Source organism: Eretmochelys imbricata, chromosome 9, assembly GCF_965152235.1.
Source record: "Eretmochelys imbricata isolate rEreImb1 chromosome 9, rEreImb1.hap1, whole genome shotgun sequence".
Classification (NCBI taxonomy): domain Eukaryota; kingdom Metazoa; phylum Chordata; order Testudines; family Cheloniidae; genus Eretmochelys; species Eretmochelys imbricata.
In genome coordinates this window covers 36,116,352-36,142,882 of record NC_135580.1, presented here as the reverse complement: position 1 = coordinate 36,142,882, position 26,531 = coordinate 36,116,352, and the positions used below count along the sequence as shown (strand labels likewise).

The window sequence follows — 26,531 nt, the reverse complement described above, 5'->3', positions numbered from 1 at the left end:
ATGATGCCATCTCTATTGGCCAAAAGCCATCAGGACCTCATTTTTACAACTCTCCAATGTCATACTGCTCAGATATAAAATAAAAATTAGTGATTGAGAATCCTAGATTTTACCAAGCCTAAAGATTAAAATATGCAATTAAATCACAACATTTTAATAAACTGTTTACTTCTCCAAGTAATGTAAATGTACGCTGTAAGAGAGCCTCAGTACATTGTTGGCAGCGTACTGATACACTACTTCTTTAAAACATTGAAAACACTTAGCTTTTGAACCTGAAAAAAAATCTTCATTATGATGGATAATAAAGCCTTTGATTTATTTTAGATGGTGACACTTACCAACTTAAGTTTCTGTTTTAATTTGACTTTGAAATTTAAAAGAACAAAATGAGTGTCCAGTATGTATAGTGGACAAAAAGGCCTGAGTAATTGACTGCACTGGTATTGAACCCCTTCCAATAATTATAGAGAGATTAGTAGTAAAGCGGTTACTTCTTTAGCATTAAGATTAATAAAGATCTTGGTTTAATAACCAATAACATTTACAAGTCCTATGGAGATATGGTACAATGTCGTGAATGCAGAAATCCTCCATGGTGAATGACTTGGGTACTAAAGGAAAACTGAGTATTACCCCATTTTTGCAGTTAGGAAGCCTGACTTGACAGACTAAAAGGAACATGCATAATATTCTTACTACAGTAGGTATGTTGAAATAAACCACATAAATCTACTACATGAAATTTCAATATTAAGGATATAATAGTTATTATTACTTCACTTTGATATACTGCCTTTCATCTGAATGGATCTCAAAGCACTTTAAAAGAGGATTTTTATGGATTGTAAAGATAATTTAAAGCCAGAGTTAAAATGCAACCACTTCTGAGGTGGAAGAAGAAAGCTATTCTGACCCAACAACTCTACAAAACAAGCTTGATTTTCTGTTGCCCTTCAGAAATAGGGACATCTGTGCGGAGTGTAAAATGTTGCCATTCTGACATGGCAGCGCTCTGCACATTCACTGGACAGGTGTAAATGACTCCACAAGGTGCAAGACAAAGGAGAATTGAGCCCATTAGGTTTGTTTTAGGAGAAAAAGCACTTGTAATCCAGTGGTATTTTTATACTCTGTGGTTTATTTACCTAAAATTCCTTTATTCAAATATGCTGGTTAGATTTTTCAGATGTCACATGCAAGGTGTTATCAGCGGCTGTGTCCTGTTAATACTTAGTTTCCAGTTCTCTTATGAATTTCATTTGTCACAGAGTTATAAAGGAATAACTGGACAAAAAACTGCATTTGGAAGAAACTAAGGATAGCTTTTAATGTTACAGCTGTGCTGGGGTGAAGAGCTGGCAGGAGCTGGAGGTATTCTGGCTGCCTGAGATATTCTGGCTGAACCAAAGCCCATTGAAGAAGTCTTTCCATTGACTTTAACACGCTCTGGATCAGGCCCTTAGTGCTGAAGAAGGCAGCATGCTTCTGGGAATGTTGGGGAAGCGCAGAGTAGAGCAGCTACTGCTATAGGCATTTAAAAGGTGCAGCATGTGCTCCATCCACTTTGATAAGACCTGGATGGGGCGAGAGCCCGGCTCCAGTCTTTGGGGAGTTCAGTGTGACTGGCAAAATATCTCCTTGGGCTCTGGGTCCTGATCCAATGTCCCTTGAAGTACCTGGGAGCCTTTCCACTGGTTTCTATGGGCAAAGGATCAGACCCAAGGTGCACAAGGACTGGGCATGCTGCTACCCATTGCAAAGTCTCATAAGCTGGAGAAGCTCAACCCACTTCCTCACCAACTTGCACCATCTTCCTTCCTCCCTTGCACATGATTCAGAATCAGCCACAATCTCTCCCTTCTCAGACAGGTGGTCAGCTCCAGCACAGACACTCCTCCCAAAATATAACAAGGTGATAGACATCATTTTTAAAGAGAACATTGGTCTCACGTTTGTTTGTAAAAGAAGCTGAAAGACAGAAATTAATAGTGACTTCAGCTCCGATTTTTCCCTTTCCCTTTTAGCTATGCACACCAGTTTGCAACTGGGGAAGAGTATATTACAGTTAGACACCACAGGAAGTTCTGAGGCCCAGAATTGTAACACTAACTGTAACACACCCAATCCCATAATCCTTTACAATGGCAGTGGAAAAATGTTGAGGACCACTAAGCTATCTGCATATTCCAGAAGACAGGACTGTACAAGGTTACATTGAGAATCCTTCCTTTAACACCAAGAGGGGTTGAAATATCCATTTTTAAAATGGATACTTTCATTTAACAAATTGATGGGACCGATTTATATATGTGTGCCTGGATCAGCCTGATCCCTACCAGCACTGAAAAGAAAATGGAGGTGACTAGTAGTACGATAAAGGAAGAAGAAATGACAGTGGTTTATTTGGATATTTTAGCCTCTGGCCATGAAGCAGTGGCTGAGGCGGTGAGGAAGGATAACAGAGTACTGCAGAATATGAGAGAGAACTTAAACAACAAAGCTGGGGTCCACAATTCAAGGCCTTTAGGGGTGATTTAGAAAAATGGAACCTGAAGACCTTATTTTACTTTGGCTTACGAAGTTTCTGGGATCTTCAATTATCTGGGAATCCAGTTTAGTTTTTCAGACCCCTGTCAGCCTTCAAAGAACAAGCCATTGTTGTGATAGCCCTTTGGCACCGGAAAAAAAATCTACTAAGAGCGACAAGAAGATGAGAACTGTTGGCTCACAAGGCATTCCATTACCATTAAAACAATGAGGAGTCCGGTGGCACCTTAAAGACTAACAGATTTATTTGGGCATAAGCTTTCGTGGGTAAAAATCCCCACTTCTTCAGATGCATGGACTGAAAATTACAGATGCAGGCATAAATATACTGACACATGAAGAGAAGGGAGGTACCTTACAAGTGGAGAACCAGTATTAACAAGGCCAATTCAGTCAGGGTGGATGTGGTCCACTCCTAATAATTGAGGAGGAGGTGTCAATACCAAGAGAGGGAAAATTGCTTTTGTAGTGAGCCAGCCACTTCCAGTCTCTATTTAAGCCCAAATTAATGGTGTTAAATTTGCAAATGAATTGTAGCTCTGCAATTTCTCTTTGAAGTCTGTTTTTGAAGTTTTTTTGTTCTAGGATGGCTACTTTTAAATCTGTTATTGAATGTCCAGGGAGATTGAAGTGTTCTCCTACTGGCTTTTGTATGTTACCATTACTGAAGTCTGATTTGTGTTCTGCTATGGGTACCCACATGACTTAGAACAATGGCTCCACAGCTCTCATCCCCTAGCGCCCCTCCTCTACTTGCGCTACATTGATGACATCTTCATCATATGGACCCACAGGAAGGAGCCTTTTAAGAATTCCACCTGGATTTCAACAATTTCCACCCCACCATCAACCTCAGCCTGGACCAGTCCACACAAGAGATCCGCTTCCTGGACACTACAGTGCAAATAAGTGATGGTCACATAAACACCACCCTATACTGGAAACCTACTGACCACTATACTTACCTACATGCCTCCAGCTTGCCTCCTCGTTGTCTTTGTGGATACAGACTAACACAGCTACCCCTCTGATACTCATTACCATTAAGACTATATCCAGCTTGGGAGAGAAGAGGGCTCACCCATAAATTTGTCCTGTGGACCTTCATTTGTAATACCGTATCTGGTGAAATTATGTGCAGAATGGAAAGGGAATATCTACACCTTTTATCTTCATTTACAAGAAGGAGAATACCCCGGCTCCAGAGGAACTTGGCGTTACGCTCTTGGCAGAGTAAGGAGACGATTGGATATTGGTAACTATTTCCTGCTTGGAACTTAATTGACTTTATATATTTTTTGAAACATGAAGTGGAACACATGTATTTCTATTTTAAAATTTAGTTTAAGGGCTTCAACCTACTATTGTTCCATGCACAGCACTCCCACTACAGTGCTAAGTCTCTAGTGCTGTTTCCCCCCCCGTTATTCTACCGCTCTCTCTTATTCTTGGCTCTCTAGTGTTGCAGAAAAGGCTTAGGATTGTGCCAGTTTGTCATTAGCACCTCCTTGGAGTATTCAGCAGTAATAATTCCCAGATACTGTGCGCTACATTCCATTTTTAGACTCCATTTTCTGAGCACAGCAATGGGGATAGTGTTGGCTTTACAATTTGTGGAGCCTCAAACTTTAGAACAGACAGACCCCACCCTGGTGAAAGGAAAAGAAGGGAAATAATGACTTGCCTCCTCCTCCAACCCTATTGTCAGAATTGGAAAGGTGGCAGGGAGAGAAGGAGTTTGAGCTGGCAGTGAGTTTCCAGTCACACAGATGGAGAGAGAACTAGGGCCAGCTTGTAAAGTGTTATGCTGCATGGGAATCTGTCAGCCAAATTTTCAGGCTGGCCTTTGAGTTTATTTACCTACTTTTCTGTGTACAAATGAGTTTTCCTGCAGAAATATATATGCAGCCATGGTGCATACAAAAACAGTCAATGCCCATACAAATTAGGAAGCTGGATGTGTAACTCCCTCCTCTGGGTACAAAAAACAGGGCGCACACACATTTTAAGGGCTATGGTTATTTGTGCATGCAAGTAAAACCATTGCATGTAATTTGGAAGCTGCCTGAAATTTGGTCTCATATATCTGTGTTTCTAATACAAATGTCAGGCCACATTCTGCCTTCTTTAGCACACAGTGGAAAAGGTGCAGGGAGCTATCTACCTCTTGAGCTCCTGTGCAAGAGGCAGCCAGAATCTCTCTAAGACAAGCTGCAGGGGAGTCATAAAATCACAAGCAGTGTTTGAAACCATGCATCTCTCCTGCTTTCCCTGGGACCAACCGTGCTCCTGCTTGCATTCCTCAAGTACCTGGGAAGCATTCTGCTTGCATGTGTACCATACAGGTGAAATGCCTCCAGACACTGCCAATACTGCAGAATCCCTCCTCCTCATCCCTAATGTGACCAGCTGATAAGGCCACAATATAGGTCTCAAAATAAAATAAAGATGAGACAAGATCTCACTAGTGCTAAGAGTTCCAAAATGTTCTGCAAAACATCTAATGTTTTTTGAAAAGATATAATTATTTTTGAAGTACAAAACTCCCCAGGTTTTGCTAGCTCCAGAGTTCAGTGCTCATATTAAGAAACGTGCCTAATACAAAAGGATCAGCTGTGCAGGACTAAAACAATGACATCCGAGAGGCAAGTGCAATACAATTGCAAGTTTTCTAGATGCAAACCAGGCCACCCAAAAATATTATACTGGTTAAAAATGCGACTAAAACAAAAGAGAAATCACCATTAGACTCATATAATTAAACATAACAAAAAAGGTGACTGGACTTATTTAAAATCAAGGAGTACAAATGCTGGATATTTACCTCTTTAACAAATAAATTTTCTACATTTTGTTCTGCATCTTCAGGTACAGATGGATACAGAGTTCTTATTTCCCATGGAATTATGTCTGTCTGACAAGAAATAAGAACAAAAGATTTAGTCAGATCAACAAACAATTAAAATACATATAAAGAATCAAAGGCATGTCCATAAAAGGGGTAAGAGCCAGCATTTTTGCTGATGCCTACTTTCTGTTGGCTTCCACACACACACGCTATTTGCAATACTGTCTATCAGCTGAGGCAGTCATTGAAACGAAGGGCATTGGAGTAGGTTTCTGGGGAATACAGGGTTTGCTCTAGGTGGGCCTGCTTCAATCTTTTAAATCCTTGTTCATCAGTGACTTTAAAAGGAAAAACGTGTTTTGGAATTTTTTAACCTTTTCTCCACAAAAAGTACACTACAATCCCAGCTGTGCTACATGCCCCTCTCCGCTCCAGGGCATGGAAGGAGGCAAAGAAGTAGGGAAACGGACATAAAGGGTTTGAAATTCTTGGAATGGAGCAGGAGGGGCTTTCAGAAAAAGAGTCCCAACAAGCCACAAAAAAACCTCCACATGACATTGGCAAGAGAAAGATTGGCAAGAGAAAGGGGTGTTGGGTCAGAGAGGGATGGATCCAGGAAGTAGCTGTTTTATGTAGCATCCCCATTAGCAGCCCCGTGAGAATCTTCATGGACTTATCGTGGGCGGCGGGTACCATAGGCCGGGGGAGGCTGTGCCTCCCCAAACAGCCTGGCGTGGCCCCACCCATGCTCTGCCCCACTCCCCCCTCCTGCCTGCTGCCAGTTCCCTTCCTGCTCTTCCATGGTGGAGACAGTGGGATAGGCAGGCCGGGGCTGTTGCTTGCAAGACTGGGGCTGCAGGAGCTGGGGCACGTTGTGCTGCACATTGTGCAGCGCTCTGGGGCTGGAGATGCGGGCACTGGGACCACGCCACCCAGTGCTGGGGTTGGGGGAGCTCCGGTCACACCACCCGCCTGGTGCACCAGGGGGTGGGGGTGCTCCGGCTGTGCTGCCTGCCTGGCGCTCCAGGGCACGGAGCACGTGGGGGGGCTGGTGGCTGCAGGGGTGGGTGCTCTGTGCTCCAGCGATGGAGTGGGGCCAAAGGGGAGGGGCGGGGCGTCAGGCAGAGGGGGCGGGGCCGAGGGCTAGGCTCTCCCAGTGGATCGTTCACCTGCTGCCCATGGGGTTTATTAATACTATTTAACTTCCTTTTCACAGCTTTTACCATTTTCAGGGAAAATGGGCATTGCAGAGCTGTGGTAGGGACCCGGAGTGAGCTGGGCTGTCAGGACCAATGTGGGGAGCAGAGTGAAGAAGCAGCTCTCCAGACAGTACCATGAGATCTGCAGGGATGGGCTAGATTTCCTTGTGTTAATTATTAGGTTCTACCTAGTTGCAAATGCTCACACTGTCCCTCTGCATGACTGGGAATCCCGCTTCACTGAGGGAAGGGTGAGGCAACAACTGTAAATTCACACTTGCAAGACCCTGGGGTACTTTTTTCACATCTTCAAATTAATCCACAGATCTGTCCCATTGGTTTTCTGTAACTGGCATGGTAGACCAGATTCTGCTCTCTATTACACTGGAGTGAATCTGGAGTGATTCCAGTGAAGCCAATGGAGCTACTCAGCTTGGAAAAGAGACGACTTAGGCGGGATACAATGAAGGTCCATAAAATCATGACTGATATGGAGAAAATAAATAAGGGCGTGTTTTTTACTCCGTCTCATAACATAAGAACTACAGGTCACCAAATGAAACTAATAGCCAGCAGGTTTAAAACAAACCAAATGAAGTGTTTCTTCACCCAACGCACAGTCAACCTGTGGAACTTTTTCGCAGAGGATGTTGTGAAGGTCAAAACTATAACAGAGTTCAAAAAAGCAGGGTTCAAAAGTTCACGGAGGATAGGTCCATCAATGGTTATTAGCCAAGATGGACTGGGATGCAAAACCATGCTCTGAAGTATCCCTAGCCTCTGTTTGCCAGAAGCTGGGAATGAGCGACAGGGGTGAATCACTTGATGATTATCTGTTCTGTTAATTCCCTCTGAAGCACCTGGCATTGGCCACTATCAGAAGACAGGATACTAGGCTAGATGGACCATTGGTCTGACCCAGTATGGCCTTTCTTATGTTCTCCATATGTACAGCAATATAACAGAGAACAAAATCTGACTCAGTCGCTCAAATTCTACCCTCAGTTACAGGGCAGCACAGGAAGTTTGGGAGCAAAAGAGGAGACTGTGAGCAGTGGATTATGCAGAATCATTGCTCAGTATACTCTTAAGTGGCTTGCAGCCTCTGCTACTTCAAATTTTGGAGCATTTGTTTCATGGCCTGATTCCAAGTTAAAGGTGAGAATTCCTCCCCGCAACCTCTGAGGAAAGTCCATTTACCAGACTTTACATGACAATTTGGCTCAGAACAAAGCCCTCTGTGCATAATCTAAAAAGAAGAATTTCTTACTTGCATCTAACTTGCAGTACGCAGCTTCCCCTTCGCTGCTTTCCACATGAGCAATTCTGAAACAGTTGTATGCATTGTATGGCAGGTGCAATCATGATGGGATTCCCCAAACTTTTTCTCAGTTTCATTTGAATGATTCAGGATGGGACGGAGCAAAACAATTTCTTTCCATTTCCAATCCCATCAGTATCCATAGTTAGCTATTTAGCTCCCTGTGAACAGCTGTGAGGATGTATTTGTCCATTGTTTTTATTCTATTGTTTTATTCTATTGTGTCCAGTTGTGCTTCTTACAAATGAATCTTCCGATTTCCCAACTAAGTATCTCTTAGGAGTGCTTCGCCATTATTACCAAAGAACACTGTCTTATTATTCTAGGTCTATGTACAGTGGAGACTTGCATAAGCTTTCATGAGTGTTAAAGAAATGAAGTGGGGACAGATGGCAGTGCTCAGGATGTTACAATTTTAGGGTCCAATTTTATGATAGTGAAGGTCCCCTCAGTGGTTTATGGCTTCACAACAGGGCAACTATGGAGAACTCAGTAATGGAGCTGGCTGAATAATGGATTTTTCGGTTCCCTGGCAATTTCAAATTTGTTTCGGGTCAAACTGAAAATGACATTTTTTTCAAAACTATTCAATGAAAATTTAGAAAATTTGAAAAAAAATAGTGCCAGTCAAAATGAACTGTAACATTTTGATAATGTCAAAACAAAACATTTTGTTTGTACCCAAAACCCACTGTTTAGATTTTCAGGAATTTTGGACATAAGCGAAGGAAAGGATTCACAAAATGACCAAAGGAGGATGTGGTGGTGGTGCCACCTCCTTTTGAGCTTTAGCCCAGTGCACATGGGAGACCCAGGTTCAATTCCCCCTCTGCCTGATGTGGAAAAGGGATTTGAACTTGGGTCTTTCACATTGCAAGAGAGTCTCCTAACCACAAGGCCATGGGATCTTCAGGTATGGGGCTTTCTCAGTGCCTCCTCTTGAAGCTGGTGCATTTTGCACCAATAATTAAGTAGTCACTTGAGTATGGATTTGAACTGGGGCTTCCCATATTCTAGATGAGTGCCATAACTACCACACTGTAAAGACAAAAAGAAAAGGAGTACTAGTGGCACCTTAGAGGCTAACCAATTTATTTGAGCATAAACTTTTGTGAGCTACAGCTCACTTCACTCTCTTTTGCTGGTCCAACGACTATTTCTTGTCTTCATGAATGACTTTGAATTGCCACTCCTTTCCTTTGCTTTTGTCAAAATGCACCTGAAAATCTAAATGAATCCCTGTGCTCCTATGGAGGCCCACTGCCTTCACTGGGGGTCCACTCATACAGAGCTCTTTGCAGGATCAAGGATCTAAGACCCATCAGCAACATAGCTTGTAAACTGAAGTCCATCATTACTAAGGACCATATGCTATCCATGGCTATAAATTTTGCAGATTGAGTGGGGCTGGTGGGTGTAATGGAAAGCCTAATGGTATATTCTACAACTAAGAATCTTATCATTGTCATGATGGTGGCTGAGCTACAGACCCAAACGAAAGCTCTTTTGCTTGACAGGAATGAAGAAGACCTCAGGTTGAATCCACTCACAATAGCTACTATAGGGAATGCAGAATTTTTAATTGTTTTACCAAGACTGTTCCTTAATAAAGCTTAGGATTTACATTGCTTCTCATCAACTGAGGTCAAGGTGCTGAGCAAAAAGTGGTAAATCTTTATTTTTCCCCATTTTACAGGTAGGGAAACAGAGGCTCAGAGATGCCCCATAATTTGCAAAGGTCACACACAGCAATACAATGGCAAAGCAAGCAACTGAATGCAAGTCAGCTGACTCCCATACCGGTGCTCTATCCACTGCACGTACAACACTGCCTCTCAAGAAGCTTGGACTGTACATAAAGGACTGGAATAAAGCAAATAAAAAACTGCATGCCTTCATATACAAGTGGATCTGTGTTGCCAATTATTCATCTAAGTGGACTTGGCCAAATCTCCTGTTAAAAATTCTCTAAAGTAAAGGAATACAACAGCTAAATTTACACAGAACCGGGACATGAAGATCTTGTACAATATTATAGTTAACTCTGTTTTTAAAAGCTGCACAGAACTTCCCTTCTGAGAATTAGCTGTGTTTAGACCACTAGCTACAAACTGCCTTGCCACAAGAGCACTTCCTGTTCAGAGCTTAAACTCTTTTGTTGACTGTTGCTATAGTTCAATGGTTTTAAGCCTGATCTGTTACTGCATTTGATCACAGCAGAGACCCTTTATTTATAACAACACCTGAGTGTGAAGAATAGACACTCATACTCGTGATTGTCAGATGCTGGGACTGGACCACTTGATGATTGCCCTATTCTGATCATTCACTTTGAAGCACCTGGCACTGACCTCTACCAGAAGACAGGATACTAGGCTAGATGGACCTTTGGTCTGACACAGTATGGCCATTCTTACGTTCTGAATGAAGGCCCAGATTTACAGAATTCTGCATTTGTAAATGTGTGCCAAATACAGTGACTGTGCATACAATTATGGTTTTTAGATGTTCACATTAGGAGCCTAATCTAATGCCCATTCAAGTCAATGAGAATCTTCCTGTTGACTCCAAAGGACAAAGCTCCAGGGTCAGCTCCCTGCTACTCTACTGCATGTTCATTTTTTTTTAATAGGCAATTGCATGCAGAGTTCTGAAATTCTGGCCTAACCATAGAGTCAAAAGCACACATAATCATTTTTAAATTATCCTCAGAATATGCATGCAAATATAATGCCCCTGCTTCTAATGATGATTTTGTGAAACATTCATATACATGGCTGTCAGCCTCAGGTGTTTGGTTAGTAAAAAAGAACAATTAAATTAAGATTTGTGATCATCTCTCTTTCTAGATTCAGGTGGGACTGTATTTCAGCAGAAAAAGCCAAATGAAAATATTGCTGCTCATTAATAATAGACAAGGGGGAACTGAATTAGGGGCCTAAATCCCATTAGCTTTTGATTAAATTTAGGTTTCTAAGTCCCATTTTCAAAGATGACTTAGGTGCTTTTACTCTACATCTGTCTCATTTTTTAAAAAACTCTGAGTGAAAGCAACTAAAAATATAGCTTTCAGGCTGATGCACCACAGACGGTCAGAATTGATTTTAATTGGTTAGAAAACAAAGACCTTTCAAACTGCTAACCACACAAAACATGTTGGGGTATATTAGGGCTCAGACTCAAACCCACTAAAGAAAAGCAGCTCAATCCTGTTCTCATTTAAATAAACAGATTTACCATAAATTTTAAGGAAAGTAAGATAGAACGAGCCCATGAAATTAAAAAGACAGGAGAAGATGGAACCTCAATGATCCCACAGATTGCAGCACATGATCTGTGGTATAAACAGGACTTTTATGCGGACCAAATTCTGGTCTCGGATATGTTTCCATTGGAATCAATAGGAACTGAGAGTACATACTGAAGGGAAAGAATGAGAGATGCAATCTTGAACATTTTAAGGGGAATCTTCAATATGTGTTTACATAGTGCTTCCCGTACCAATCTAATTTATAGGGTGAAATTCTCTGCTGGTGTAATTCTATTGAATTCAATGGAGTTACTCCAGCAGAGAATTTTGTTCATAGACATTCCGTAAGGAGGAGCTCTGATACTAATTCCAGTACATTACCTTCCTTCGCCCTTCTTTTCCCTCCACGCAAAAAATCACTAATTTCATTTTAAAACAAAGAACAAGCTAACCCTAACTAAACACTAAATATAATTTCTGTATGAGTGCACATTGCTACACTGAACATGAATGGCTCTATACATATAGTCTAAGGTTATTGTATATTTTATAAACATCTGCAAAGCTATCACATTATCCTCCTTCAAAACGCTCCTTAAAATTCTCCTTTCCCATGATGCTTTCCAAAAGCTTGAGAACAGTTAAGCTGCTGATGTGCTGATTCCATTGCCTATCATGCTGCCCAATACTGTCTCATTTCTTTTCTTGCACTCCCCCATCTGTCTGTGTGTAGCCATCTGTTGTTTCTTGTTTTATCCTTCGATTACAAGGTTTTTGAGGAAGGGACTGTCTTTTTTGGTCTGGGTTCATACAGCAGCTAACACAGTCCCAGTTTGTGACCAGGGCTCCAAAGCATTCATGCAACAATAAACAATAACAATAATGTTAGACTTGCATCACTCAGTTTGAAATGGGATCCGTTAATGTGAACTAAGGAACTTTTAGTGCATGCCAGCTGGGTCCATTTGGGCCAGCTAATGTGTGACGTTTGTGCACATTAGAATTCACCTCCCACTGATGCTCTCTACTAAAAAGATTAGACCAGCCCTATGAATTCCTTCAATTTCAAGGTTCCAACTAGATACATGATAATATTTATAGTTCATTTGGGGGAGATTTAATTTAGAATTTGAATGACAGAGTTAACAAAAAGAATTTGAAAAAAAGAAGAACATAAATTTTCACATCCTGTTGAGTCCAATGCGTTTTACACTCTTTATGATATCAATGTACCCATTAAATCTAGCCAAACACCTTTTATGATTATTAATACACATTCACGCAGGGCCAAATTTTGCTTTCATAGAAGCAAAGGTGCAGACAGTGAGGAATCAAGCTTGTTGCTCCATTAGGGGAAGGGGCCAGGTTTATCTGCTTCATGGAAGAAGTGAGAGCTCAGGAAAGACTTGAAAGGAGAGGACTGAGGGTATGGTGGATCAGCATCAAGAGGGGTAGTGCTGGAGGTGTCCAGCCACAAAGGACCATACGGAAAGAAATGCAGGGAAGTGGCTGGAGAAGAAAGGGGCGACAAGATATGAAGGTTGGATAAAGTGAAAGTGGTCAAGGTGGAGGAGTGAAAATAAATCAGAGCAGAGAGGTAAGCAAGACCTAAGGTGTGCAGGGCCTTTGAGATGAAGACAAGGTGCTTGGATGTGATGCAGAAGGTGGTGAGAGGGAGGGATCTGATGAGAGAGTTATATAGTCAAAGCAGCATGCCCATGAGATAATTTGAACAGCAGCACTGTGGACAAATCAGAGAGAGGAAGATGAGAAGCTGGGGGGTTACAGCAGTCGAGGAAGAAGATGACCAGGGCCTGAAGAAGACTTTTACTAGGGGAATGGAGCAGGACGGACCATTTTGGAGATGGTGGTAGGCAACCTGCAGCCTGTCAGGGTAATCCGCTGGTGGGCCGCGAAATTGTTTGTTTACATTGACCGTCCACAGGCACGGCTGCCCGCACCTCCCAGTGGCCGCGGTTCGCCATTCCCAGCCAATAGGAGCTGCGGGAAGTGCTGCGGGCCCTGCCATCCAGGGCTGAAGCCAAAGCCTGAGCAATGTAGCTTTGCGGGAGCCCCTGTGACATGAGGTCCCAGGCAACTGCCCTACTTGTTACCCCCTAACACGGGCCATGGATTTTATATGCAGAAAATCAGTTATTGTGACACAGGTGGGCCATGAAGCTTTTATAGCGGTGGGAGGAGGAGGGGAGCTCAGAAAGAGAAAGGTTGAGAACCCCTGTCCTAAGTTGAAACGAAGGGCCAGATCCTCAGGGAGCTCTGCTGATTTATACAGGTGAGGATCTGGCTGTACTGTTTTGAAGCATGCAATGAATTTACTTATTATGGATCCATAAATATTATTTTAATACCTTAACAGCTCAGTTAATTATTTTGGTTTTGCTTTATTTTGAAAATACCCAAACACCCTAGTCCACATTAGGTGACTACAAACTAAGCACAAATCAGGGCTGGGCTGAGGATGTCTGAGGCCTTGGGGCCACAGGGACTGAAGTACCTCTAATCATCATATTTTAATAATAAGGTCCATAGCTTCCTGGGGTACTATCAGACTGAATATCATTCAGAACCAGACTGGTTAAGGAATACTCTACGTGAGCCAGAATTGGGTATCTCTGCATACAAGTAGTTCCTGCTGCCTGGCAGAGCCAAGCTGAAAATGGCCTACCCTGGCCCATCATGCTGGACACTGTCTAAGACACGGTAGATTTCCTGAGCTCTTGAGATATATATGGCAATCACTGAAGATATGCACTGTGTCTACTCTTGGAGAGTGCGAGGTGTGCAGCAGGGAGAGAGAAAGGAGTAAAAAGTGGCCCCAAAACAAAAGATATATGGACCAGTTAGGAGCCTCTTCTGTGACATTTGACCTTCCCGCCATGTCTAGAGATTAAAAACTGTAAATAAAACACATTTCATTAAACTTACTGAAAAGTCATCATTGGGGAACAATATGAGATCTTTAAGAGGGTTGTCCTCAGTATTTCTTTCAATCTCTGTGATGACAGTTTCATAATCCAAGGGCTCCAAAAGTTTGGGTTTCTCCTGCTGTGGAATAAGAAAGCACAATATTATGTCTTGACTCTCATACTCTCCCTGAATTCACAAACTGAACTGGGTCTCATTTTCCAATACTCTTTGGACATTAAAGTATTAATGAGTTTTGTTATGCTCAGAAACAGCACGTTGCTATTGAACTGAGAATACCCATGTCAATACAGTATAAGCGAGCCAGGCAGGCCACTCAGAATGTTCATTTTCATCCTGATTATTTCCTGATAACCAATATGCCCTGGAATTAACAGTGCTGTGCAGACATCATCACTGCACCCCACGGCATCATGATAATCTACTCATTACTCTCCGAAATTTTCTTTATTTTAATACAAACCATTTGAACTGCATATGGACAATATTATTTTGAGTGAATCAGCTGCAGAATGAATGACCTACTTTAATTTCAATTGTTTCCATTAGCTGAGTACTGATTCACACCCTTGCTCTCTTGTTTTTTGCCACTTCTTAAATGCTGGTCGCTTGCTAGCAATAAAAGTACCACTGCACTATTTTACTTGGCAATGATCTAGTTCCTCTGTCAGGATAAACTATTTGGCAGTCAGCCCCATAGTTTCTCCAGTCAGGAACTGGATTATTCCCTCGTAAACCATCATAATAGTGCTATTATTGCCCAAGTGTGGAGTTAGTATAGAAAAATTCTCAGTGGAAACAGCCAAGAAGAGGTGAATTCACAGTGCCTCAATATACAGTACAAAAATAGAGATGGAAGAGCCCACATACCGTGCAAGCACACTTTCAAAAATAAAAACCTCAAGGGTCAGACAGAGTGTGAGAAACCATCTTCTCATTCTAAGAGTCTTTTTGTAAGTATCAAAGAGACTAAGATGGGGAGGAGAAAAGAAAATGACAGAGAGGAAGAGAAAGTAGGGAGGCATGAGAGAGAAGGAGACAGCCCCACAGATGCATGTAGTTTGCGCAGAGATAGTTCTAGCAACATAGTGGTTGTCATTGAAAAGTCACCATTTACCCACAGTTATCACACTATGCTATCCAAGGTACTTCAGACCAGCATGTAACCATGGAGTTTCATAAAGGGACCCATCAAACAGGTTTCTCCAACACAGGATTTATCACTTTGGATCTATAGGTCTCCCTCTGTTCTTTGAACCTGCTTCATAGATATACAAGTCACAGTTATCCCAGAAATTCCTCCTCAGCACCTAGCTGCACCTCTCCCCAGCCCCATCTGTTAAATTGGATTCTTCTCTAGCTTTCAGAAATACCCCTGGAAAACTCAACTAAATAACAATAATACACTGTACAAAAGAGACTATAACACTGGGATCCACCCTAGCAGAGAATCAAAGTTGAATGGTTGATAGTGGAAACCCAATTTATAGGTAGGGAAATTCTCACTTTTTGTTCCTGCTCAAGTAGTTGTCTATGTAGTGCCCACTGACTTGGGAGGGAAAGACCTTTCCTGAGTGAGATGACCGGAAGACTGATGGGCAAATAAATCCTCATACTGTTCTGAGAACTTCTTCAGAAGAGAGGGAAACTATTTCCAATTCCCTTGGCCAAAGTCCTTTTTTTAAAGAGAGGGAGTCTAGGTGAAAATTGGTTATAGACTCAAAATGTAGGGAAAAAGCTTTATAACTAAATTTAGACTCCATGGCAGGACTAGGGAATCAAATGTTAATTTTAGATAAGATATTTGACAAGGGGATGGGACTTCAGTATCAACCCATTCATTTTTCTTTGGACCGTCTCAAAGGCAGAATTTTGTTCCTGGAGAGTACTACCTGACAACACAAAACCCACCTCTGCTAAAAGAACTCTAAGATCCAAGTGATTTTTAGCTGTCTTGGTGCAATGTTTCTGACGGAACAGATCAGTCACCCACATAGTATTATAGGCTTTGGAAGTGATTGGACAGATAGTCACCTGGCGGATGTAGTACAGCTGCACAGGGAGAAAAAGTCATGAAAGCAGATGATTGATCTGCCGAGCAAGTTCAAACTGCAAGAGGAACCCCATTGGTCCAGATGTTAAATGAGCTGGGGACAAAATTGTATTGGGGTGGTCGCTGGTAACTACTGACTTTCTAATGCATCCCTATATGGTGGGCTGGCTCTCAGTCTGCATTCTCTCTTCCTCTCTCTGTCACACCAATCCCCCAAATGGCTTTTTGCTTCATACCTTCTCCTCCACCTTTGCTTATTTTCTTCTTTTATGTCTTCTCTCCTGGCAAAGTAAAACACTTAACTTTTCTTAGATGTTCCTGTTCTGTAAGGTTCTGATCAACCTAGTGACTTTAGTGAGTGATACAGTATATCAGGCCCTAAATCTCTCTGATGCCATAGCTTCTTGCATCCAAACATCAACACTTAATTTGAAAAGATCATGTTGATAGGTGGTGTGCTGATCACCTCATGTCATCAGCCACAGCAGCACAACTGGCTCCCATTGCCATCTCACCACTGAGAGCAGTCTGAGAGTTCCTTTCTAGTTATGGTAGCTCATTTGGACATCAGTATTGCCAACCCCAAGTGTTCAACAATCACAAGTCGGCCTCTCCAAAATTAAGATGGACTTAAAAATCATGATTTTTAAAAATAAATAAATAAATCTGTCCTTTTTGTTTGCTTTGATTTTGAGCCTTTAGGGTTCACTTTTCTCTGCAATTACCGGGACTAGAAACTTTTTAAGGATTCTCACATAAACACATGACACCAGGAGCTGGAGCTTTAAGAAAACATTAACTATTATGACACTCATGATAATATCATGAGAGTTGGCAACAATGGCTCTTCACCACAAGTCTAGTGTGTAGAGTTATCTTACAAATTACAGCTCATGAGACTGTAAAGACAAATTTTCTAGTATTCAAATCACTGGGGAAGAGCCAATATGAATCTGGAAGAGGATTACATGTAAGTGCTGGGTTGGAGATTTTTGGTACAAAGTTTTCAATTCTTGTCATACAATCCCCTCCCCCCTTTTTTAAAATTGACATAAGGCATCTGAGATATAAAGAAGTAATAAGGTATAACCAACAGCGATGACTAAAAAAGGAGAGTTAAACTAAAAGTGCTATCTGAATCGTGATGGAGAAATGTCTCAGACATGTATTATTTTTCTCCTGTTTGGTGGTTCTGCAAACATGCAGACTGACTTTTCTCCAGAACATTTATACTAGTGTGATAGGCATCACCTCTCTCCCCAACCCTACACTGTCTCAAGATATTGATGCCCCCCAATCTATTGAAATTATAGAGAATTTTTTGCATTAGGGCTATATGACAACTTCTAGCTCCCTTAGGTTTGCCACACATTAATATTATGGGATGTTGCATTCCAGTCTCCCTGTGTGTGGACGTGTCAGGCAATATGACTGTACAGATCAGGTAAATATGTGCCAAATCATACCCTCTGTGCCAATAATCTGAAGAATGACCAAGGCACTATTTGGATATCAACTCACAGAACGTCTTATAAATCAAACTGAGAGTGAGTAGAGCCTAAATCACGAAATGAATAGTCAAAGGGCTTTCCTAAGCTACCAATGCACTGAGATGAGCAGGGGAATTCCACAGATGTCAGGCCATTCTCACAAAACTCAGCGTGCTTTGTGATATTCCCCAGTTCTCTATTCAACTAAAGAACACCCTGTCTCTTGGGGAGCTATAGAACATCTGAAAATTCCTGTGAGGTTGGAAATGGATTATTAGATCTACTCCTGACCCTTAAAAGTGGAGCTTCAAACTCACAGAGATCACACACTGGGGCCACTCTGCAGCTCAAGGAGAGGAATGTAGATGCCATATTGGCCCCTCCTTCCTCCTCAGAAACTGAAAAGTGCTCAGACTAGAAGATCCTCTAACGTTAGGATCCTGGAGCACCATCACACTCAACATTCCAACTTGCTTTCTTTTTGCTCTGACAGATTTTAGGGCATTTAGATGCTACGAAGATGGGTGTTGTAGAAAACCCTAAAGCATAAAGAAAGGGAGAGAGATTTCAACAGATCTTCTTCAACAGGGAGTATTATTTGGCAGAGGATCTTTAACTGAAGTCAGCAGAGATCTTCAGATGAACTTTTAGGGATCAAAATCTAATTCATACACATACTTTGATATCAGTGCAGCAACATGATATTGCAAAATACCAATATGAAGTATAAATGCACCACACTGTCGTGATGTAGAGTCACTACGCAACAGCATGATAAACTCCCACAAAGCATCATGCCATGTTGTCTACACACTATGTCATGACATCCCATCATAGCACTGTAGCCTAGCATAAGAGAGAAAATGAAAATACAGTTGTCCTTCATTCAACTTTTATAAAATATTGATTCTTGGTGTCTAATTGGTTCAGACTTTGGTGACAGAGAATTGGATGTTAAATAGTAATTTATATTTCCCCTTGATTTGTTTTTTTAATTTTCATGATGACTTTCTTTTCTACAATTTTTTGAATGCACAATGACGTTAACAGGAAGGGGTGAAAAACAAAAGATTACATTAATTATTCTTTGATTTCCAGGCTTTAAGCCAAAGCTCTCTGACGAATGCAGTTAGACTCAACAATGTCAACTGCTGTTTTCAATAATTGCTAGCAGACCATTCAGTGCAGCACTTAAATATTTATGTTGATGTTTTCCCACCAGTATACACGGCAATAAGCAGGGACAAATGTTATCTTTTTTTTGCTACCATGAAATTAAAACAAGAATGTATAAAAGATGCATCACTGTATTTTGAGGATCATGGACAGCATATGCTATATATAATTATAATTGCAAAGAAACCCTGTTAGCATTTCTGATGATGTAAAATAATCCATTCTCTTCAACACACTGGTTTAGTCCTCTTTAACTCTACCTGCTTTAGAGAGAATTATGTCTATCTGAAATTCCTGATGTCAAAGCATCAGTGTGTAATAAGCTCATGAGCTCCTTCTGTACAGATCCCTGCACCTTGAAATATTAAGATCTCTATATTCTCATTAATGTTAAGACTGTGCAATGTAAATACCAACTCTACTCTCTATATCAGTGGTTTTCAACTAGGGGTACGTGTACCCCCGGAGATACACAGAGGTCTTCCAGGGGGCACATCAACTCATCTAGGTCTGGTCTACACTAAGAGTTTATGTCAGATTTAGCAGTGTTAAATCAAATTAACCCTGCACCCGTCCACACAACGAAGCCATTTTTTTCAACATAAAGGGCTCTTAAAACCGATTTCTGTACTCCTCCCCAATGAGGGGATTAGCGCTGAAATCAACATCACCGTTTTGAATTAGGGTTAGTCTGATGCAATTCGAAGGTATTGGCATCCGAGAGCTATCCCACAGTGCACCATTGTGACCGCTCTGGACAGCATTCTGAACTCGGATGTACTGGCCAGGTGTACAGGAAAAGCCCCGGGACATTTGAATCTCATTTCCTGTTTGGCCAGGCGAGCTCATCAGCACAGGTGACCAAGCAGTCCCAGAATTGAAAAAGAGATCCGGCATGGACCGAACGGGAGGTACTGGATCTGGTCGCTGTATGGGGAGAGGAATCTGTGCTATCAGAACTACGTTCCAAAAGACGAAATGCCAAAACATTTCAAAAAATCTCCGAGGCCATGAGGGACAGAGGCTACAGCAGGGACGCAACACAGTGCCACGTGAAACTTAAGGAGCTCAGACAAGCACACCAGAAAACCAAAGAATCAAATGGACGCTCCGGGACAGAGCCCCAGACATGCCGCTTCTACGCTGAGCTGCATGCAATTCTAGGGGGGGGCCACCACCACTACCCTACCCCTGTCCGTGGACTCCGATGATGGGGTACTCTCCGCCATGCCTGAGGATTTTGCGGATGGGGAAGATGAGGAGGAGAAAGACGAGCTTGAGGAGAGCACACAGCACACCATTCTCCCCAACAGCCAGGATCTTTTTATCACCCTGACTGAAACACCCTCCCAACCCAACGAAGCCGGAGAAGGGACTTCTGGTGAGTGTACCTTTTTAAAATATAATACCTGTTATAAAAGCAAGCGTATTTTAATGATTAAGAAGCCCTGAGGACTTGGGATGCATTTATGGCCAGTACAGCTACTGGAAAAGTCTGTTAACGTGTCTGGGGATGGAGCAGAAATCCTCCAGGGACATCTCCATGAAGCTCTCCTGGAGGTACTCTAAAAACCTTTGCAGAACGTTTCTGGGGAGAGCAGCCTTATTCTGTCCTCCATTGTAGGACACTACCACGCCATGCTAGTAGCAAGTAATCTGGTATCATTCCATGACAAAGCCTGGCAGCGTATGGTCCAGGTGTTTGCTGGCACTCAAGCAACATCCGTTCTTTATCTCTCTGTGTTATCCTCAGGAGAGTGATATCGTTCATGGTAACCTGGTTGAAATAGGGGAATTTAATTAAGAGGACATTCAGAGGTGACTGTTCCTACTGGGCTGTTTGCCTGTGGCTGAAAAGAAATCCTCCCCGCAGTTAGCCATGGGGTGGGGGGGGCATTGGCACTGAGCTGTTCACGTTTGGCTAGCAGGGATCTTCCCTGATACCAGCCATGCGGTGGGGTGAGGGGTAAAGTGATCATCCCAGAGAATTGGATGGGAGGGGTTAGTTTGGTTTCTGTTGCTGCCCGTTTACAGGAAAACCGCAGCACTAAATGGCCAACACAACATGCTTTGCTTGGTATGGGAGAGGAGGGCGCTGCTGTTATGAAAGTTGCAGAAGCCGAAAGACTATGGCTTACCATGGCCGCCTGCAAGCCGAATTCTGTTGCCTGGCAATGCGTGTGTGATCTCTAACACCAAAGCCGCAGGCTCTCAATATAAGGTGCAAAATGAGACCTTGTACCAAAATCACATGTGCTATGTAATGTGAATAGTGTTGTTCACCGTGAAAGAGTATAGCCATTGTTCTATAAAATGTATCTTTTTACATACTTCACTACCTTTTTTTCCTCCAGCAGCTGCAAATGTTTCAAGCCTCCCTTCTCCTTCCCAAAGGCTATCTCAGATAAGGCGGCGAGAAAAAACACACGCGCGATGAAATGTTCTCTGAGCTCATGCAGTCGTCCGGCACTGACAGAGCTCAGCAGAATGCGTGGAGGGACACAACAGCAGAGTACAGGAAAATGGCAGATGAATGTGAGGAGAGGTGGCGGCAGGAAGATCAGAGGAGGCATGAGGCAACGCTGGGGCTACTGAGGGATCAAACGGACATGCTCCGGCGTCTGGTGGAAGTTCATGAACGGCAGCAGGATCACAGACTGCCGCTCCAGCCCCTGTTTAACCACCCTCCCTCCTCCCCAAGTTCCCTAGTCTCCTCACCCAGACGCCCAAAAACGGCGGGGGGGAAGGCTCCGGGCACCCAACCACTCCACCCCAGTGGACAGCCCAAGCAACAGAAGGCTGTCATTCAACAAGTTTTAAAGTGGCCTTTTCCTTTCCTCCTACCCTCCTCCCACACCCCACCCAGGCTACCTTGTGAGTTATTTCCCTATTTTTATAATCAATTAATAAAGAATACATGTTTTTAAAACGATAGTGACTTTATTTCCTTTGCAAGCAAGCTGTGATCGAAGGGAGAAGGGCGGGTGGCTTACAGGGAATTTAGAGGCAACCAAGGGGGTGGGTTTTCATCAAGGAGAAACAAACAGAAGTGTCACACAGTACGATGGCCAGTCATGAAACTGGTTTTCAAAGCTTCTCTGATGCGCACCGCTTCCTGCTGTGCTATTCTAACTGACCTGGTGTCTGGCTGCACGTATTAAGCGGCCAGGTGATTTGCCTCAACCTCCCACTCAGCCATAAACGTCTCCCCCTTACTCTCACAGAGATTGTGGAGAGCACAGCAAGCAGTAATAACAGTGGGAATATTGGATATATTCGCTGAGGTCTAACCGAGTCAGTAAACTGCGCCAGTGACCCTTTAAACATCCAAATGCACACTCTACCACCATTCTGCACTTGCTCAGCCTACAGTTGAACTGCTCCTTACTACTGTCCAGGCTGCCTGTGTATGGCTTCATGAGCCAGGGCATTAAGGGGTAGGCTGGGTCCCCAAGGATAACTATAGGCATTTCAACATCCCCAATAGTTATTTCCTGGTCTGGGAAGTAAATCCCTTCCTGCAGCCATTTAAACAGACCAGAGCTCCTGAAGATGCGAGCGTCATGAACCTTTCCCAGCCATCCCAAGTTGACGTTGGTGAAACGTCCCTTGTGATCCACCAGTGCTTGCAGCACCATTGAGAAGTACCCCTTGAGGTTTACTTACTGGTTGGCAAGGTGGTCCGGTGCCAAAACAGGGATATGCGTTCCATCTATCGCCCCACCACACTTAGGGAACCCCATTGCAGCAAAGCCATCCACTATGACCTGCACATTTCCCGGAGTCACTACCCTTGTTAGCAGAAGGTCAGTGATTGCATTGGCTACTTGGATCACAGCAGCCCCCTCCAAATTGATTTCCGACTGACCGGTAGCAGTCAGGCATTGCAAGCTTCCACAGGGCTATTGCTATCATTCATGAACTGTGAGGGCTGCTCTCATCTTGGCATTCTTGCGCTTCAGGGCAGGGGAAAGCAAGTCACAAAGTTCCAGGAAAGTGCCCTTATGCATGCAAAAGTTTTAGAGCCACTGGGAATCATCCCAAACCTGCAACATTATGCGGTCCCATCACTTTGTGCTTGTTTCCCGGGCCCAGAATCGGTGTTCCACGGCATGAGCCTGCCCCAGTAACACCATGATCTCCAAATTGCTGGGGACCGTGGTTTTAGAGAAATCTGTGTTCACGTCCTCATCACCGCGCTGCCGTCGCCTCCTCGCCTGGTTTTCAGGTGCTGGTTCTGCATAAACTGCATGATAATGCGTGAGGTGTTTAAAATGGTCATAACTGCTGCGGTGAGCTGAACGGGCTCCATGCTTGCCATGCTATGGCATCTGCTCAGGCAATCCAGGGAAAAGGGCGCGAAATGATTGTCTGCTGTTGCTTTCATGGAAGGAGGGAGGGTTGACTGATGACATTTACCCATAACCACCCGTGACAAATTTTTGGCCCCATTAGGCATTGGGAGCTCAGCCCAGAATTCCAATGGGCAGCGGGGACTGCGGGAACTGTGGGATAGCTACCCACAGTGCATCACTTGGAATATCAATGCTTGCCACGGTACTGTGGACGCACACCACCGAATTAATGTGCTTAGTGTGGACACATGCACTCAACTTTATACAATCTGTTCCCAAAAATTGACTTCTGTAAAATCGGAGTACTTTCGTAGTGTAGACATGGCTCTAGATATTTACTTAGTTTTACAACAAGCTTCATAAAAAGGCCTAGCAAAGTCAGTACACACTAAAATTTCATACAACTTGTTTATACTGTTCTGTATACTATACTCTGAAATGTAAGTACAGTATTTATATTCTAATTGATTTATTTTATCATTACATGGTAAAAATGAGAAAGTAAAAAAATTTTCAGTAATAGCGTGCCATGATACTTTTGTATTTTTGTATTTCAAGGGAGGTGTAACTTGGGGGTACACAAAACAAATCAGACTCCGGAAAGGGGTACAATAGTTTGGAGAGGTTGAGAGCCACTGCTCTATATAGTCAATTGTTAAGATTTGGCAAAGCTTAGCACTGATGTATTTTGCATTTCTGATGGGAAATCCTGGCTGCTTTAGTTAGTAGTATATCTTTAGATGAAGGGGACTGACTGCTCAAATTTTCTTGTCATGGGCAGACAGAATCTTAGAATGTTAGGATTAGTGTGTTTCTCCCCACCACTTTTGGCAGAGAGATCTGTAATGGAGTAGGGCTGATTTACAGCTTTAACCACCAAAAGATGGTCTGTCCTGAATTTAACTTGTCTGTTTCTTTTGGAAATGGACCAATTAGACAATCTTGCAGCCAAGATTGTATTACTTGGAATTAGATTTTTATAGTGCTTTCTATATTATCTATCTCAAATGAGAAATGAATTATAGTAGCTGTGCTAGAATGATTATGTGAATATAAAAGAGGCACTCACCATCACCCTACCTACTATAATAACTACTTATGACAGCACCTTTTACTATCCAGAGAAAGTGTGTTGTTGAGGACAATGGACTCTTCCATAGCCTTTTTGAATAGTGTTGAGAGATCTATAATACACACCTGGGCCAATACCAGCAATAGATAATCTCCATTTAATTTCACGTATGTAAACCAGCCCATAACTTTTCCACCAGTGATGTATTGCTTCATCAGCATTGAGCAAAATCCCACCTCCTACAATGAGATCTAAACCCATAATCTTCTCTTCCAGATGGAATGATGTTACTTTCTCAGCAATAATGACCCAAAATATCCACATAATTGATTTTACAGAAACAGATACGGTACATGGCTGAGTATGGCTTGCCAAAGGCTACAGGAACATTGTGTGTTAATTCTGGTACCAATTTCTTCTTCATAATTGTGGGACAAAATGATTTGTAAACCATCTTCTTGAAGAAGCTTCTCTTTGAGTGCTAGAGAAATGATGTCAATGAGACTGCTAGTCTCTCAAGAGTCCTTCCAGGCAATGTTCTAATCCTAAAAACCAAACTGAATCCCAACTTCTGGTACTAAACAAAATATAATATAATACAATTCTATTACTATCTATCATTTTAACTGTTATATTATTATTTTTCATAGATACTATTTAAATTATCCAAAAGCTATAGGCCTGTATTCTCTTTTAGAGGCTTCATGCAAGAAAGGCAGAAAATCACCTGAAGTTTAAGTGACATAGATGCAGGAGAGAAAGAATTTAAGTAGATGGAACATCATTACCCAAACTGGAATATACTCAGGACTCCAGGGTAGACCCTGTCTGCTCATGAAAAGTGCCATGAGATTTTTGGATGACCAACAGAGACAGGACCTTAATTTTATATCTCATTCAAAATGTGGTGTCTAAAAAACAGTTCACCCTAACACCATGCTGAAACACTGAAACAAAACTGACTTGCAAGGAAAAGGGACATTTACAGAAATATCACTCCCTCAGGCACTGTGCTTTTTTTGGTCTCCCACCCAAATACTGACCAGGACCAATCCTGCTCAACTTCTAAGAGCCCCAGGTGACATGGCTGCAGAATGCTTCAACGATTCTTGCACTGTAACTTGAGCACTAGATTTTTTTTGGTAATCAAGTAGTGTATCTAGCATATTATACAGTTTCACATTTTTGACATTGTCTACCTGGATACATACATAGTTAATATTATGTCACCAAGGTGGGCCTATTTATATTAAATATCTCTTTACCAACCTTGCCACAGTTGAAGCTACTACATATTTTTAACATCATGCATTTTGTAAATTTGGGATAGGACTGAATTTTAATCCTGGCGTTAGCACCGTTCACTGTAAGTATTCCACAACAACTACATGGCACCACCAGACTTGACAGTCATGGACGCTGGGGCATATCCAAATGGATGACAGTGAGGCTATGTAGTATCTGAGGTGGCCACATAATATCTACGTGGTCACCCAACCCACCTTGCCTTCTACAAGGGCAGAGTAATGTGACTGCATAACCTAGCTATCAAATACAGTATAACAATTTGGTCCTGGAAGGTGATGTGCTACCATATACAAGGTTAGGAGGCAAGAGTGTGTGTGCATGCTTGTGCTGGTTCATCCCAACTTGAGAGACAGTCAGTGACAGTGGGACTGAATGGGCAGGATGGCCCAGCACCACTTATGGCTGACAACCTCGAAATGGAATTTCCATCCAGGAAGTGGAGACAGTGCTACCAAATGGAGATTAAGGTTTCCCCAACACTCCACCTAATAGTGTTTGAGCTAGAAGTATCAGAGAGCCCCCCAGCAATATTCAAACCCTCTCTCACACCAGGCAGTTGACATCCTTCTCTTCCCTCCCACACATCCCCATCTTGTTGTGGCTACCACTGAAGAAGCCATGGGTCTACAGTCAGGGCTGGATTTATACCTTACACACATCTAAGCACAGCATCTTCAGTGTGCCACCCCCCATGTCTACAAATGACCTTCGTGTTTTCCATAAAAAATTAAACGAAAATATATATAAACAATAATTTAAATACAGTAGAACCTCAAAGATATGAACACCAGCGTTACAGACTTACACGTCTACCGGACACCCTGTGGACCCGTAAGTCCTCAATCAGACAGCAGCACGTGCATACACACACATGCAAAGCAAATACTGTACTACCTTGGGGCTAAAGCTTCAGCCACGGGGGGTTGAGACTGCAGCTTCGGGCTTCAGGGCTCAGGTCTTTAG

General features: G+C 42.6%; 1 protein-coding gene across 6 annotated transcripts in view; it reads right to left on the bottom strand.

Moving 5' to 3' along the window:
• DOCK10 (dedicator of cytokinesis 10) overlaps positions 1-26,531 on the bottom strand; it is a 252,846-nt gene that overhangs the window by 143,905 nt on the left and 82,410 nt on the right. For 4 of the 6 annotated variants that reach the window (XM_077827342.1, XM_077827346.1, XM_077827344.1 and 1 more), the window contains exons 2-3: positions 14,115-14,234; positions 5,375-5,464 (exon numbers count right to left, since the gene is read on the bottom strand). In XM_077827342.1, the coding sequence (XP_077683468.1) occupies positions 5,375-5,464; positions 14,115-14,234 (210 nt within the window). The remainder of the gene's footprint in view (positions 1-5,374; positions 5,465-14,114; positions 14,235-26,531) is intronic. The other 2 variants (XM_077827343.1, XM_077827347.1) reach the window with 2 other exon arrangements.